At 39.8% G+C, this 17,789-nt stretch overlaps 1 protein-coding gene across 1 annotated transcript in view; it reads left to right on the top strand.

Moving 5' to 3' along the window:
- The window catches only part of CRLS1 (cardiolipin synthase 1), a 35,404-nt gene that overhangs the window by 16,925 nt on the left and 690 nt on the right, over positions 1-17,789 (top strand). The window contains exons 4-6 of the mRNA XM_053574022.1: positions 12,588-12,673; positions 13,605-13,673; positions 15,392-15,483. Coding sequence (XP_053429997.1) covers positions 12,588-12,673; positions 13,605-13,673; positions 15,392-15,483 — 247 coding nt within the window. The remainder of the gene's footprint in view (positions 1-12,587; positions 12,674-13,604; positions 13,674-15,391; positions 15,484-17,789) is intronic.

The following is a 17,789-nucleotide window of genomic DNA, read 5'->3' as shown; positions in this document are numbered from 1 at the left end:
TTTATCAGGGGGAGCATTAGCCCTTCCTAGATTTGTATATCTCTATTGAGAGCCAGCCATTTTCCCAAGGGCGTTTTCCTGAAAGTTTGGGCCAAAAAATGCGAGTGCACATTATACATAGGAGTACATTATACATGGCAAAATTTGGTATTTGGGAGATTTGGCATCTTTACAATATTAGATCTTCCAGTACACAAACTGATAATCTACTTTATTTATATCTTCTTTAATATCTCTCAGAGTTTTATAGTTTTCTCCTGAGAGGTGATAAATGTTATTTTTGTTAGACTTATTCCTAAGTACATGATGGTTCTTGATGCTTTTATAAACAGTGTTTTTTTGTTTTTTTTTTTTTTTTAATTTGGCCAGGGCTGGGTTTGAACCCGCCACCTCCGGCATATGGGACCGGCGCCCTACCCGCTGAGCCACAGGCGCCGCCCTAAACAGTGGTTTTTAAAATGTCATTTTGTGATAACTCCTTGCTGATATGATGAAAATTAATTCTCTTTTTGATTGGACAACACCTTTTCTATAAAATAGAATGAGTATTCCCAGTTCTGTTTCTACTGTTGATTTTTGTGCCTAGCAAAACTTGCTAACTCTTATTCTAATAATATAAATTCTGTTGGATTTTCTACATCCTCAATTATGTCTATAATTAATGAGTGTATTTCTTTTCCAGTCTTTTTACTGAAAAAGTAAAAAGTATAGTGATGAATAGGAGTGGGGTCTTTTTCTTATTCCTACTCTCACAGAGAAAGCTTTTAATGTTTTACTATTTTATTTTTATTTATGTTTTTTTAGAGATGGGGTCTCACTTTGTTGTTCAGACTAGAGTACAGTGGTATGACATAGTTCACTGTAGCTTTGAACACCTGGGCTCAAATGATCCTCCCACCTCAGCTTCCTGAGTAGCTACAATTACAGGTGCATACCACCATGCCTGGCTAATTTTTTAATTTTATTTTTTCAGAGAAGAAGTTTTTTTTTTTTTTTTTTTTTTAATTTGGCCGGGGCTGGGTTTGAACCCACCACCTCCGGCATATGGGACCGGCGCCCTACCCGCTGAGCCACAGGCGCCGCCCCAGAGAAGAAGTTTTATTGTCTTCCTCAGGCTGGCCTCAAATAATTCTCCCTCCTTGGCCACCCAAAGTGTGGGAATTCGGGGTGTGAGCCACTGCACCTAGCCAACATTTCTCATTTAAAAATGATATTTCCTGTAGGGTTTTGTAGATGTCCTTTTTCAGGTTAAGATGTTCACTTCTATTAGGAGTTAAGAGTTTTTATCACAATTAAATCTTGAATTTCATCAAACTTTTTTAGTATGTATTACCATTTTCATATTATCGTATATCATTTTTTCCCCTTTAAGCTCTGAAAGTGTGGTGAATTACATTGTTATCTTCTAATGCTAAAATGATCTGCAATTCCTAGTATAAATCCAACATGGCCATGATATCTTATAGAGATATTGCTGGATTTGGCTTGCTAATATTTTGTTGAAGTTTTCACATTAAGATTCACATGATTGTCTCAATGCCTGTAGCTCAGTGGCTAGGGCACTGGCCACATACACCAGGGCTGGCGGGTTCAAACCTGGCCCAGGCCTGCCAAATAACAATGACAACTGCAACAAAAAAATAGCCAGGCATTTTTATGGCAGGTGCCTATACTCCCAGCTACTAGGGAGAGTGAGGCAAAAACCCAAGAGTTGTGATTGTTGTGAGCTACGACACCATAGCACTCAACCCCAGAGCAACTGAGATTCTGTCTCAAAAACAATAAATAAGGCTTTGTGCCTATAGCTTAAGTGGTTAGGGTGCCAGCCACATGCACTGAGGCTGGCAGGTTCGAACCCAACACAGGCCTGCTAAAAACAACAATGACAACTATATAAAAAAAAAATAGCCAAGCATTGTGGCGGATGCCTGTAATCTCAGCTACTTGTGAGGCTGAAGCAAGAGACTTGCTTAAGCCCAAGAGCTTGAGGTTACTGTGAGCTGTGACAGCAGGACACTCTACCCAGGACCACATAATGAGACCCTTTCTCAAAAAAAAAAAAAAAAAAAAATAGATTCACAAGATTGTTTGGAATTCTTTTCTCTGGATATCCATATTAGATTTTAGTATCAGATTTATGACTAGCCTCAAAATTAGTTACAGACTGCTTTTTTCCCCTCATTCTTGGGAGATATTTGTGTGAAATATAGTTGTTTCCACTTTAAAGGTTTAGTAGAATTTGTTGAAGTAATTGAAGCTTTGAGTTTTCTTTGGGAAAGAGTTTTAAAATAGGGAATTCATTTTCTTTGTTACAGGATGATTCAGGTTTAATAGTTTTTTTTACCATTTTTTATGCTATGATATATTTCTAGCAATTTGTCCATTTTGTCTACATTACAGAAAAATTTATCATCTGGGTGCAGTGGCTACAGGTTGGAGGGAAGTAAGAATAAGAGTCTGGAAAGGCCTAGAGTCCCACTCTCTGCCCTATTGTGGTGGATATATCGGTGGGGCAGGGTTGGGGGAGGAAGAGGGTCTGAGTCTGAGAAAGCTAGCATTTAGTCACGTCTGTCCCTCTCTCAAGAAGGCAGCCCACTCAGAATGCAGGCTCTGGGGTCACACAGACCCTCCAGGACCCACTGTCCCCTTGGCTCCCACAGGCTGGACCAGAGTTCAGAACTGTGTGGGAATGAGGGAGATGAAAGGATGAAGGTGGAAGGTTGGATGAAGCTATATAGTGCCTGCCATCTTGGCTCCCATCTGCAGTGATGGGAAGTGTTGAGGACACTGGCAGCCTGGTGCTCTGTCCTCAAAAAGCTCACAGTTCACTGGTGGCAGCTGCTTTGGGGTGAAGGTACAAGAGCTCCTCAGCAACTCTGGAGGTAGAAATAAACTACTCCACCCCCCCTGCTCACTCAACTCCAGGCCTCTCGGGGGTGGTGGGGGGTGTTCTCTGCCAGTATCCTGCTCCTTTGCGTTCTGCTGCACAACTTCTTCCTATAGAATCTCTGGCTGGTTCTGGCAAGTTCTTTTTCTTTTTTTTTTTTATTGTTGGGGATTCATTGACTGGCAAGTTCTTTTTCTTGCACTGGCTCCAAGTTACAGGACTTCACTATAATAATCTCAGGTACCTGGGAGGCTGCAGTGGGAGGATCCCTTGAAGACAGGAGTTCAAGACTAACCTGGGGAACATAGTGAGGCCCCTCCTAAACTATAAAAAAATTATTAATGAGATCTTTTTCCATACTACGTCTCCAAAGCTTCGTGTGTATTTTGAACTGCACCTGTAGATGGATACTTGCCTCATTGTTCTCTAGCTTTTCTAAAGTTTGCGTGTTAGGCTGTACATGTTCCCCTGTGTATCACTTTCTGCCGTCTCCTGCATTGGCTGTATTTCCTATGTTTATATTGACGTTTTGTCATTGTCCAATATAGAATATTTTCTCATTTCCATTAAAAGTCTTTTGTTGACCTTTTAGGTTAATAAGTATTTTGTACTTTGTTGCTAATTTATAGGGATTTTCTAGGTATCTTTTTGTTACTGATTTCAAGCGTAATTGCTTGTATTCAGAGAGCATGCTCAGGGATTACAGCCTTTCCATTGTACAGTCAGATTTTATAAACATTTCATGGATGCTTCAAATCAATGTATATATTCTACATTGTTTGGGTGTGATGTTCTATAGGTATTGATTAGACTAACTTTTTATCCTACTGTTTAAATCTTCTATTTCTTTGTTGTTTGTTTTGTTTTTTTGTTTTTGTCACCCTTAGTAGAGTGCCGTGGCATCATAGCTCACTGCAACCTCAAACTCCTGGGCTTAAGCTGTTCTCTTCCCTCAGCCTCCCAGGTAGCTGGGATTATAGGTCCCCACCACAACGCCCAGCTGTTTTTTTTTTTTTTTTCGCCCAGCTGTTTTTAGAGATGAAGTCTCACTCTGGCTCAGGCTGGTCTTCAACCTTTGAGTTCAGGCAATCCACCTGCCTTGACCTCCCAAGTGCTGGGATTATAGGTGTGAGACTCCACACCCGGCCCAAATCTTTTATTTCTTTACTGGTTTCTTTTTCCCCCCTTTTGGTCTGTTTGGCAATTAAAGTTTCCTACCTTTAGGAAAACTGGTTTTTCACTATTTTCTTTGTAATTCCAATTTTGCTGTGTGTCTTTTGAAGTTGTACTGCTAACTATATACAAATTAGAATTCTTGGATCTGCTTGGTCAGTTGAATTTTTAATTGTGAAGTGACTCTCTGTATCACTAGTAATGATTTTTTGTCTCCAAGTCTTCCAACTTATTTTTGGTTAGTGTTTGCATGATAAATCTTTTACTTTCAGTGTCTCTATCTTTTTTTAGATGTCACTTGTAAATAGAATATAGATGGATTTTCTTTATTTTAAACAGTCTGTTCTTTAATAGAAATATTTAACCTGCTAATATTTACTGTGACTAATATATGTGTATTAGTCTTCTTCCTTTTATTTGGCACATATGTTCTGTTCTGCTTTTTAATTTTTTTTATATTTTCTTTCACTATTCCAGTTTGCAAGTGTAATACCCTGTTTTCATTTAATTTTCCTCAAAATTATAACATTCTATCCCTACCAAGATACAACGCTAATAATTCTGTACTTACTATGGGTACTAAAGACATTAGAATACTTTAACTCCAGTTATTCTTCTTTTTCCCTGGGTCATTGTTGTCCTACTTTGTAAACTTTTTAAACCTACTTTTTAAACCCACAAAATATTATTTATGTAGTCAGTGTTAATTTGGGTTTATCTTCTTATTTATAGTGTTTTTCTTTTCTTTTTTTTTTAAGACAGAGTTTCACTTTGTCACCCTTGGTAGAGTGCTATGGCATCATAGCTCACAGCAACCTCCAATGCCTGGGCTTAAGTGATTCTCTTGCCTCAGCATCCCAAGTAACTGGGGCTATAGGTGCCGGCCACAACGCCCAGCTATTTTTAGAGACGAGGTCTCACCCTGGCTCAGGCAGGTCTCAAACCTGTGAGCTCAGGCAATCCACCCGCCTTGGCCTCCCAAGTGCTGGGATTACAAATGTGAGCCGCTGCACCTGGCTACAGTGTTTTTCTAATCTATATTGTTTTTTTTGTTGTTGTTGTTGTTCAGACAGTGTCCCATCCTATGCCCCTGAGCAGAGCGCAGTGGGCGTGGTAGCTCACTGCAACCTCAAACTTGGGCTATGGGCACCCAGCTGCCTCAACCTCCGGAAGCCACTGGGATTACAGACGCCTGGCTGGGTTTTTCCATTTTTTTCGTGAGTTGGGGGTCTCACTGTCGCTCAGGCAAGTCTTGAACTCCTGAGCTCAAGCAATTCTCCCTCCTCAGCCTCCCACAGTGCTGAGATTACAGGCGTGAGCCACTGCACCTGGCCTAATCTATATTGTTTTATGGATTTCAGAGCTTCCACCTGTGATCGTTTTCTTTTTGTCTGAAGTAGATTCTTTTAAAATTCTTTTTAATGTAGGACTACTGGTAAATTCTTTTTATTTCTCTGAAAAATTTTTTTTTTTTTTTTTGTAGAAACAGAGTTTCACTTTATTGCTCTCGGTAGAGTGCTGTGGCGTCACACAGCTCACAGCAACCTCCAACTCCTGGGCTTAGGCAATTCTCCTGCCTCAGAATCCTGAGTAGCTGGGACTACAGGCGCCCGCCACAATGCCCGGCTATTTTTTTGTTGTTGTTGTTGCAGTTTGGCTGGGGCTGGGTTTGAACACGCTACCCTCGGCATATGGGGCCGGCGCCCTGCTCACTGAGCCACAGACGCCGCCCTCTGAAAATGTTTTAATTTTGCCTTTATTCTTTTTTTATTTTTTAAATTTTTGTAGAGACAAGAGTCTTACTCTATCGCCCTTGGTAGAGTGCTGTGGCGTCACACAGCTCACAGCAACCTCCAACTCCTGGGATTAGGCGATTCTCTTGCCTCAGCCTCCCGAGTAGCTGGGACTACAGGCGCCCAGCTATTTTTTTCTTGTAGTTTGGCCAGGGCCGGGTTTGAACCCGCCACCCTCGGTATATGGGGCCGGCACCCTACTCACTGAGCTACAGGTGCCACCTTTTGCCTTTATTCTTTTTTTTCTTTTTTTGCAGTTTTTGGCTGGGGCTGGGTTTGAACCTGCCACCTCCGGCATATGGGGCTGGCGCCCTACTCCTTTGAGCCACAGGTGCCGCCCAATAATTTAAGAGCAATTGATTTTTTTTTTTTTCACTTTTTGACCGGGGCCGGCTTGAACCTGCCACCTCTGGTATATTGTGCTAGCACCCTACTCCTTGAGCCACAGGTGCCGCCTTGCCTTTATTCTTAAGATTTTTGTTGGCTATAGAATTCTGAGTTGGTAGTTATTTTCTTTTAGAACATTTAAGGTATTGCTCAATTGTCTTCTTTTTTCTTTTCATATATACAGACTTCTGTAAGTTGACCACCCAAGGGACCATAACAAACTGGTCAACATATGGAGGTGGTCAACATAAGGACTAAGCCTACTGTACCGATACATACAGGTGGTGCAAGTCTGGTCTATGAAAATTAGGTCACCTTAAGGAGGTGGTCAGCTATGGAGGTTCTATACTGTATTTTTTTTTTTTCCTAGGGCTAGATGATGCTAGGCTCAACTGCCTTCTTACTTCCATTCTTGGTAATAAGAAATCAGTCAGCTGTTAATCCATTGCTTCTTTTGAAGACAGTTTTCTTCTACTACTTCTTTCTACTTCTAAGATTTCCTGTCTTTTGTTTTTCACAGTCTCACAATAATATTTGTTCATATGAGTTTTATTTATCCTGCTTAGAATTTGTTGGGTTTTTAAAGGTCTAGATTAATATCTTTAAATCAGTGCTGAAAAATTCTCAGCCACAGTTCCTTCAAATATTACTGTTGCCTATTCTTTCTTTTCTGTACTCTGGGACTGCAATATATCTATGTTAGACCTTCTGTATCCTTTAGGTGAGAAGCTCCCATCCCCTTTGTATTAGCTCATTTTATCTTTCTGGGCTTCATTCTGAGTAATTACTAATGAGTTCACTATTTTTTATTTCACTGATTCTGTCTTCATCAGTGCCAAGTCTGTTTAATCTTCTGTTATATTCTCCAATTATATAATAATTTCTATTTTATTCTTTTTCAGACTTACTAAGTCAACTTCTATAGTTTTCAGTTTCCTGCTGAGATTTTCAACCTTAGGTCTTAACTCTTTAAACACAATAACTTAGTTGTTTTACAGACTCTGATAACTCTAAAATTTTATACCTTTTGATGGTTTGTTGGTGATCTCTTTTGCTTGCTGTTTTTATTGATTCTTTACTCGTATTTTGATTTTTTTTTTGTTCTTGTTATTTTTGACTGTTTAGATGTATTATTTGAAATAGATGTCATTAAGAACATCGACAGTTGGGCGGCGCCTGTGGCTCAGTGAGTAGGGCACCGGCCCCATATACCAAGGGTGGTGGGTTCAAACCCAGCCCCGGCCAAACTGCAACAAAAAAATAGCCGGGTGTTGTGGTGGGCACCTGTAGTCCCAGCTGCTCTGGAGACTGAGTCAGGAGAATCGCCTAAGCCCAAGAGCTGGAGGTTGCTGTGAGTCCTGTGACATCATGGCACTCTACCAAGGGCAGTAAAGTGAGACTCTGTCTCTACGAAAAAAAAAAAAGGACATCCACAGTTTATGGGAAGAGTTTGGAAGAAGTTGATCTCCACCTCCATGGATGACTTTGAGAGATCCAAGACCTGCAGAGGAAGTCACTGCAGATATGGTGGAAATAGCAAGAGACTTAGAATTAGAAGTGGAGCTTAAACATGTGATTGAATTGCTGCAATTTCACAATAAAACTTTACTAGATGAGAAGTTGCTTCTTTTAGATGAGCAAAGAAAGGGGATTCTTGGGATGGAATCTACTCCTGGTGAAGATGCTGTGAATATTGTTAAAATGATGATACAGTATTTAGAATATTACAAAAATTTAGCTAATATTAACAGTAGGGTTTGAAAGGATTGACTTTAATATTGGAAGAAGTTCTATGAGTACAATGCTATCAAATAGTATCATGTGCTACAGAGAAATCTTTCATAAAAGGTAGTCAGTCATTGTGGTCAACTTTATTGTCTTCTTTAAAGAAATTGCCACAACCACCCCAGCCTTCAGCAATCACCAGCCCTGATCAGTCAGCAGCCATCAACATGGAGACATGACCCTCCACCAGCAAAAGGATGATGTGCTGAAGCTCAGATGAACTATTTATTTATTTTTTGAGGCAGAGTCTCACTTTGTCGCCCTCGGTAGAGTGCTGTGGCATCACAGCTCACAGCAACCTCCAGCACTTGGGCTTAGGTGAATCTCATGCCTCAGCCTCCTGAGTAGCTGGGAGTACAGGCACCCGCCACAGTGCCTGGGGTATTTTTTTGTTGCAGTTTGGCTGGGGCCGGGTTTGAACCGACCACCATCAGTATATGGGGCTGGCTCCCTACTCACTGAGCCATAGGTGCCACCCCCAGATGAATTATTTTAATTAAAGAATGAATGTTTTAGACATGTTATTGCACACTTAACAAACTACAGTATAGTGTAAAGATAACTTTCATATATTCACCGGGAAACCAAAACATTTATGTGACTTGCTTTATTGCAATACCTTCTTTATTGCAGTGGTCTGGATCTGAGCCTGCGGTATTTCTAAGATGTGCCTATATTTATCATTAAGGGCTTTTTAAAAGCATTTTTTGTTTGTTTTTAAATTTATTTTTTATTTGTTTTGGCTTCTCTTTCATAATGGAGAAATTTATTGAAATGTCTGGGGATCCACGGCTGCTTACTTACATTTGAGTGAGGTATGAAAAATTCATTGTGAACTTTTCGGCATTGGTGGAACTTATCAGGTGGTGCTTCTGTCTACGCTGACCAGCCCAGAACCTGGCCACCGGGGTGTGGGGCCCTGAGTTCTCAGGTCTGTTCTGTAGATCATAGACTCCACCTGCTTCCTGGGGCTTACAGAGGGCTTTCCATCAGTGTTTGGGAGCTACGCTGTGGGAGGACGCTAGGGTCTCAGTGTTTGGCCTTAGACCTTCACTTGGTCTCCACTGCAGTGCAGCGCCCCTAGGTTCAGACAGGGTCATGCAGAGTGAGGGGTGGCAAACCTTTTCTGTAAAGGGCCAGATAGTAAATGTCTTAGGCTTTGCGGGCTGTGTGATCTCTGTTACAACTATTGCTGTTGTAGTGTGAAAGCAGCTATGGAAAGTATATAAATTAATGAGTGTGAATGTTTCCTCATAAAATTTTACTTATGGACACTGGAAATCAAATTTTATAGAATTTTCACATTTTTCAAAATATTATTCTTTTGATTTTTCCCTCAAGCTACTTAAAAATATAAAAATCACTCTTGGCTACAAGGAGCCCTGGTATAGAGGCCTAGTGGAAAGGAAGGTATTAAGGAAGGCTCAGGTGCCTGGGATCTAACTGCTCTTTACATGGAACATGTAGCTTGTGAGCATTCCTTTCTGCAGGACTTACTTAGTTTTTGTCTAGCCCCTCCCTATTCCTAATAAACTCAGTTTAAACTTTGAAATTTGTCTTCTCATTCACTTTGTGACTTTACATCCTTTCATTCCTTTACTCTCTTACGATCTCAGGGTTTTAGATAGTAGAGGGGTTCCTATGTACAGTCTGGGATGGTCTTGCTTTCATACTACATTTTTGAAAAGTCATATCTGGGGCAGTGCCTGTGGCTCAGTCGGTAAGGCGCCGGCCCCATATACCGAGGGTGACGGGTTCAAACCCAGCCCTGGCCAAACTGCAACCAAAAAATAGCCGGGCGTTGTGGCGGGCGCCTGTAGTCCCAGCTACTCGGGAGGCTGAGGCAAGAGAATCGCTTAAGCCCAGGAGTTGGAGGTTGCTGTGAGCTGTGTGAAGCCACGGCACTCTACGGAGGGCCATAAAGTGAGACTCTGTCTCTACAAAAAAAAAAAAAAAAAAGAAAAGTCATATCTATCTTGATTTTAATAACCTTGTTTCTTTAGGAGTAAGACGTTTACTTTCTTCCTTAGCTAAAATAATCTTTCTGCTTATCTTCTTTTTTTATGGAGGGGGAGAAGGATGAAAACAAATTATTTAATTTGTTATATTTATTAGAGTATAGATTACAAATCTAAGATACTTTCTACTTGTTCATAGGCATTTGTTTTGCCATGTTTACCATCTATTCCCATTTTTTGTATCATATTGTTTCTGGTTTACCATATGGTAAATTGTTATTTCTGGTTTTGATTTCTAGAATAATTCTATTAAATGTATTGTTTTCAATGTTAATACCTATGATATTGATGTTGGCCACTTTTAATATATAAAAATGAGTTGATTTTATAAAATACTTCCCTTTAATGCTAATTAAATTTGCCTGTGATGTGCCTCCTTGCTGAAACATTATCTATGTTTCAGACAGAGTTAGCAAATAGGGAAAGAAATTTTGCAGCAACTCCCTGACACATTTTACACTGTCCTATCCACCATTAACATGCTATCATATTCTAGTAGGCAAAAATGGAAGCTGCTTTGGCCCTGGAAGAAAAAAGAAGGGGAAGCAAAGAAAGAATGTCAGAGAATTAGATAAAATTGCCCTGAGAACCAGGCTGGGTGTGGTGGTTCACATCCGTAATCTTAGCACTCTGGGAGGCTGAGGCAGGAGGATCGTTTGAGCTCAGGAGTTGAGTGCAGCCTGAGCAAGACAAGCTCCTGTTGCTAAAAATAGAAAAATTAACCGGGCATGGTGGTGCACACATGTTGTCCCAGGTACTTGGGAGCTGAGGCAAGAGGGTCACTTGAACCCAGGAGTCTGAAGTTGCTGAGAGCTAGGCTGATGCCAAGGCCATCTAGCCTGGGAACGGAGTGTCTCAAACGAACAAACAAACAAGCAAACAAAAAAAAAAAAACAATTGCCCAGAGAACCACAGTAGGAGCCCATATACTGTAAGTTGGTGGAGACTATCTGGTACAAAAAGGTCCCAGCCTACCTATGTGTGCAGATCCCCCAAGGAGCTTTCATCTGGGTTTTTTTAGAAAGCTCTCCTGAGGTGATTTTTGAGTGGGCAGTTAGTTTTGGGAACCCTCACCAGGCTATTGTAGATGATAAACTGAGAGCAGAGATGCTAATTGTGAGGTCACACTGCTGGGTTGGAGCCTAATGCACTGCCCCAGGCATAGCCTGAATTTTGTATACCTGCATTCTTGCATATACAGGGTAGCTATAAAGTTCACATGCAATTTAAAATAGTGCGTGATTTAAAATTGCACATGAACTTTATGGATATCCTGTCTATCTATACAGTTCCTGCATGTTCTTCCACATTTACATGAGGTTTAATTGGCTTGGGTTTGCTGCATTTTAAAGGAGTGATTGTTAGATCTTGCCAGCTAATGATTGTTTTATAGATACAAAAATGCTTCTAAAAGTCATGGCTCACTGTTTTCTTGTATGGCTTCTGTGGGCATATCTCTGTTTGCTCAAAATGCTGTGACTTGAATTGGATAAGCATTTTCTCTTTGGAATAGTGTATTATCAAGGACTAGACCAACATTTACAATATAGCTATGACCAGCATAGATTTAAATTTTAAATCTGTAATTAATTAGTTCCTTCAAATTGCAAAGCCAGTAGAAATGTCAGAACTGGAAAGGACCAGGAGCACAGTCACAAGTGATTCGTAAGAATTGTCTGGAAGTATTATGGGGGTGTGTGCATGATCTTTTTATTTTAGTAATTGAAACAGTTTGAACTGAGTGAACTCAGGATTTTTTTCCCTTTTAAAAATATTTTTTCTTTTTTCTTTTGGTTTTGCTTTCTTTCAAAAGCAATTTTTTCTTATAAAAGATACATATTCACAGTTCAAAAACTCTGCAGTACACAAGAATATGAAGTAAAACAAGTTCTCTGCCCTCTCATTGGAAGGGAGTAAGGGTTCCTTGGTTACTTTAATCTAAAATACACTTCTGTTGGCCCTGGCTCTGGGACCATGCTGTGAAACCTAAGGAATAATGAGAAAACTGTTGACAAGCTGAATCGTTGAATGACTGGGAAGGCAGAAAAAGAGCTGTTGCCTGGGTAGGAACAGATTGAATAAGAATAAAATATTTTTGTCCAAAAGAGCTTGAGCTCTCCAGCAGCCCCCACAACCTCTTTGACTCCATGTAATTCTAGTGAGCATTGTGGTCTTTTTTTCCAAGCCCACAAAGCTGAAATCAGCAAAGGAGATGAAATAGAGCAGAGCCAACACTGACTACTGCAGATTTATAACTTAAAACGTATGTAAGAAAAAACAGAGATGAAAGAATTAGCACTCTGAAAGGCAGACGTAGATTTTCCGAGCCATAGTCCTTGACTGTCTTTTGATGGCAGGTTAAGGAACATGCAAATCAGTGGTTCACTGTAAAGACTGTAAACTATCAATAAGTGTTTATTATAAAAGTTTCATTTATGGAAAACACCAATTTGTGATAAGGCTGAATGAGGCTTCATTGTATTCATAATGTTTATTAGTAATTTTCAGAATCCCCATTAAAATTATTTTATATTTGATTTTCAGTTCCACTTACTTATATGATAATTTCAAGAGATGTAATGTTGATTGCTGCTGTTTTTTATGTCAGATATCGAACTCTTCCAACACCGGTGAGTTTGTTTACAAAAATTATTCTTTCAGCATTACATGTAACTTAAGGCAAAGAAAAAAAAGTAAAGCTTCATTCTGTTTTTGTTTATATTAATTATATGTAATATATTATGGAATAGTTTATGGCAATTATTTTTTGAGCCATTTACCAGGAATTAAACAGAAATAAGTATCTTGTTATTTGAATCATCCACTAAGGTGGCTCTTTAATAAACACATGAATAGTCAATTTTAAAAAGCTATGTTTCTATTTTAAGCCAAAATAAAACCCAGACCACCTGCAACTCCATTCCTAACAGCAAACACTGTTGGGGGGGGGCGGGTTGCATAGACCCAACCCATATTATTGTCTAATTTAGCCTCTACTGTGGATAGTCTAGAATTGGCTTTTAAAATTATAGTTGTATTAGTATGGGATAGTTTGCTTGTATATTTGTTCATTGGTTCCATAAATATTTGAGCACATAAGCAATAAAATAATCTTTTGACTCCCAATCTAGGGAAAATAGAGCATTATTTTATTCATTTTGTTTTTTAATCTATAAAAGAAAATAGTGATAGGGAGTTTTATTGAGTTTGGTGGAAGGATGTGATCAAGCAAACTTCATGATAACTGTTTAGAATTTTATAGTAATTGAGAAATCTGGAAATTTTAAAAAATCAATTTTCACTCTATATTGAATATATGTATGTATTGAATCTATATGTGATTTATAAAGACTGTAGATAATAGTCATTTAACATGATAAAGAAGATGCGGCGTCTGTGTTCAAACCCAGACCCGGCCAAAAAACTGCAAAAAAAAAGAAGATGCATACAAAGGCTTATTCAGCTTAGAGCCAGGCAGTAATTATTACCTATATTATAACAAAGTGTCTTTTATACTTGAACCATACATTGAATACTTTATCTTTTTTGGTCCTTTGCCAGAGAACACTTGCTAAGTATTTCAACCCTTGCTATGCCACTGCTAGGTTAAAACCAACATTCATCAGCAAGGTAAGAGATACCCAATGTCATTTTAAGTTATTCTTTTGTGAATTTTTATTATAATGAATATAAACCTCAGTCAAGAGCTTCTGAAAATGAGACAATTTAAATGCCTTGCCTGTAAAGGAGAGAGGGTAGAGTCAGGCAGACAACCTTAACCCAGCTCTTTTGCCCTTGGTTCTTTGAGTTTTTGGTATGTATTATGCCTTGGGTTGGTGGAGAGTTAAAACTCTGAATGAGGTAACTGGGCCACTGTTTCAGGAAAGGGGAAGGGAATTGAAATGGAATTGCTTCTTGATTGAGATGCAGAGATGTTGTAGAGTCACTTGTGGTTTCTCTGCCTCCTGCCCAGTGGTGAAAACTCCATATATTATGGTCCTTTCCTTTTCAGTTTGACCCTTAAGTAGAAGGGGACTGGAGAAAGTTTTATTGACATAAATAATTGCTACTCTTAGTCTTCCCTGCTGTTTTCCCAAGGCTTCAGGCATTTATTTTTCTAGGAGCCTGGCTAAGTATAAGTTTACTCAAGTCATTCTTTTATCACATCTTTAAGATAGGGATTTCACAGGTTAGGGATGCTGATCAACTTTGGAAACAGGTGTGATTGCTTTTATAGAAGACTCCCTCTGGTGGAGTTTAACCTACACGCATTGAGTTCTGGCTTTAAGTGACTTGTATTTATTTATATCAAGTACAGCAACGTTTTATGTAGCACTGTAAAAGTGGCTTAGAGGTGCAGGGACAAATGCCTCAAACAAATCCTTGTTCTTCTGAGAAGTCCTCCAGACAAAATTTCTGATTTTGTTTGAAAAATGAAGGAGAACCTTTGTCTTTTAGCTACAGATTGGATGATAAAACGGAGGTGCTTTTCTACACACATTACACACTGTTTCTTTTTCTTTCTTTTCTTTTCTTTTCTTTTTTTTGAGATAGAGTCTTACTATGTCGTCCTGAGTAGAAGTGCCATGATGTTACAGCTCACAGCAACCTCAAACTCTTGGGCTTAAGTGAGTCTCTTGTCTCAGCCTCCTAAGTAGCTGGGACTACAGGCACCCACCACAATGCCCAGCTATTTTTTTTTTTTTTTTTGGTTGTAGTTGTCATTGTTTGGCAGGCCCAGGCTGGGTTCGAGCCCGCCACCTCTGGTGTATGTGGCTGATGCCCTAGCCGCTGAGCTACAAGCACCGAGCTTACCCACTGTTTCTTACCTCACAGACTCTTCCACAGAAGGCAGCTGACAGTGATAGTGGGAGTCACCAGTGTATTTCTGGTTCTGATCTTTTTTTCCTCATGCTGTATTTTAGGGTAGGGAAGCTTTTCATTTCTTCCAGAGAGGCTCTTTTATGGAAATGATTGCATTTTAATTTTCTGGCCTCACAGGGGTTGACAGGTGAGAGGATCATAGGCCGAGGCACCAGGAAAACTGGGTTCCAGCTTTGTCTCTGTTGTCTGCTGTGATAGGAGGTAACTCATTGCTCCATCACCCTCACTTGTAAAGGGCAGCTATGCAGAAGACCAGGCAGGTAGTGAAGCTGACCCTTCTGTGTGTTCTTACTTGTGAACACCAGCTTCTTTGGCATGGATATTGTAGACCAGTGTCAAACACACAGAGGGTCTGTCATGTTACATTGTGATGGGACAGGCTATGGCTGCCTCTGTCTTGCAAGCTTGAAATAAAATCCAGTTGGCACCATTTGTTTATAACTTCTTCCTTTTCTTTCTTTCAGGTAAACACAGCAGTCCAGTTAATCTTGGTGGCAGCTTCTTTGGCAGCTCCAGTTTTTAATTATGCTGATAGCATTTATCTTCAGATGCTGTGGTAAACTAAATTAATTTGTTTATATATTTTGAGACAGTGTCTTACTCTGTTGCCCAAGCTAGAGTGCCATGATGTCAGCTTAGCTCACAGCAACCTCAAAATTCCTGGGTTCAAGTGATTCTCTTGCCTCATTCTCTCAAGTAGCTGGGACCTCATGTACCCATCACTATGCCCAGCTAATTTCTCTATTTCTGGCTCTTGCTCAGGCTGGTCCCAAACTCCTGAGCTCAAAGGATCCTCTTGCTTTGGCCTCCCAGAGTTCTGGGATTCCAGGCGTGAGCCACTGTGCCTGGCCAGGGTAAACTAAATTTAGAATTACTCTCTGAGAATGGCTTATTGTGGTAGCCCTGGAATGACTTTGACTTTGTTCTTAAAGTGTTTATTAAGTGGAGACAGAGTCTTATGCTGTTCCCCTGGGTAGAGGACCATGGCATCATCATAGCTCACAGTAACTTCCAACTCTTGGGCTCAAGTGATCTTCTTACCTCAGTTTTTCTATTTTTAGTAGAGATGGGGTCTCACGCTTGCTCAGGCTGATCTTGAACATGTGAACTCAAGTAATCCACCTGCCTCATCCTCCCAAGAGTGCTAAGATTATAGTTATGAGCCACTGCACCAGGCCTATAAAAGTTTACTAGTAAGGCTGGTATGTAGAAGCTAGCTTTCATGCCAATTAAAAGGGACAAGAGGTACTGATGGCGTGTTATAGTTTCACAGGAGGAAAAGATACTCTTCCAGGTAGGGAAAAGAGGGAAGGTTTCAGGGAGCAAGTAGTGTTTGAGCCACTAGGTGTAGGTGGATCTTGTACTGGAAGAGTCTGAACAGAGGCCCTCAGATGTAGGATGATCCTCAGCAGAGTCAGGGTATAGCAGAGTGGGTAAAGGCAAGTGAGTTATTCTATTGAAAAAGGATAGAATCAGAGGGGAAACTGAAGAAAGGAATTTGAATTTTATTTTATTATGCTAGTTGCTTATTTATAGTCTTGAAATTTGTGTCAAATTCAAATTTTCAGAGCTCATGATGTGCCACATTGATATTGAAGTACTATACTTTGGCACACTTTTAACTGTATAATTAGAACTTTCTTGATACAGTCTGGGTCAGAAAATCATGGGTTAATCAAAGTCAGTTAAGCCAAAGAAATCTTTATAAGGGAAACATACTCTAAACTTTTTAGAGACAGGGTCCCCCTCTTGCCCAGATTGGAGTACAGTGGCCCAGTCATAACTCACTGTAACCTCAAATTCCTGGGCTCAAGTGATCATCCTGCCTCAGTCTCCCAAATAGTTGGGAGTATAGGCATGTGCCATTACACTTGGTTAATTTTTTTTTTTTAATTTTTTAGAGACAGGGTCTCGCTGTGTTGCCCAGGTGGACTTAAGTGATCCTCCTGCTTTAGCCTCGCAAAGTGTTATGACAGGCAGGAGCCACTGCACCCACTCTAAACTAATTATTTTACCCTAATATATGTAAGTGTACATTCATTCTGATTGATCTTGCATTAATACCTTCTGATATAGAATGAAGACTTTTTAAATTATAGATCCATTAATAGGAGTTTTTTTTTTTTCCTCTCTTGAATAAACTATGTCTGTAATACAACCTCTCCAATTTTCATTTTTTTCTTCTTTCAGGTGTTGCAAGAACTTAGGACATTTGCAAAACCATCTTAGTAACAGTCTAGATTTTTTAACATTTTTCTCCAGTCTCTTCATGGTCATCTCACTTACTCACCTTTATCAAGTCTTTCCAAAACATCCAGCCTAGTTCTCTGACATAGCAGTTGTTCTTACTCATATGTCTCACTGGTTTATGTATGAATTTAGGATATCCAACTGGCATGAATAGGATTGGGATCAAACAGAAATTAGTGTAGAATGACTGTGCCTCACCTGGCAGAAGTGTGAGTTCTGTGAGTGTTCGGCATGCCATGGACATGACTCCTGTCGTATCAAGAAGAATCTGGTTAAGGAAAAACTGATAAAGGAAGCTGAAATTTATTTAAAATGACTTCAGATATCCTTAAAATTGTCAAAAGCTTCAGGACATAGGGTCTGATGCTCCAAGCAGCAAGGAGCAGTGGAAAGAGCACATTGGTTTTTAGAGGCAAACCAGCCAGGCTCAGACACAGTTCTGTCATAGGCTCCAACCCACTGGGTTTCTATTCTCTTGGATTGAGGTGGAGGTTGTGGTGAGAGTGGAATGAGAACATAAGACACTGGAAGACTGTTGCTGACATTATTAATTCACAGGAAGTCTCGAAGGAAGGCAGTGTCTTAGATTCTTATGGTTGAAAAGAATTACTC

The sequence above is a fragment of the Nycticebus coucang genome, chromosome 21, assembly GCF_027406575.1.
Source record: "Nycticebus coucang isolate mNycCou1 chromosome 21, mNycCou1.pri, whole genome shotgun sequence".
In the NCBI taxonomy this organism is placed as follows: domain Eukaryota; kingdom Metazoa; phylum Chordata; class Mammalia; order Primates; family Lorisidae; genus Nycticebus; species Nycticebus coucang.
This window is presented reverse-complemented; position numbering and strand designations above follow the sequence as displayed.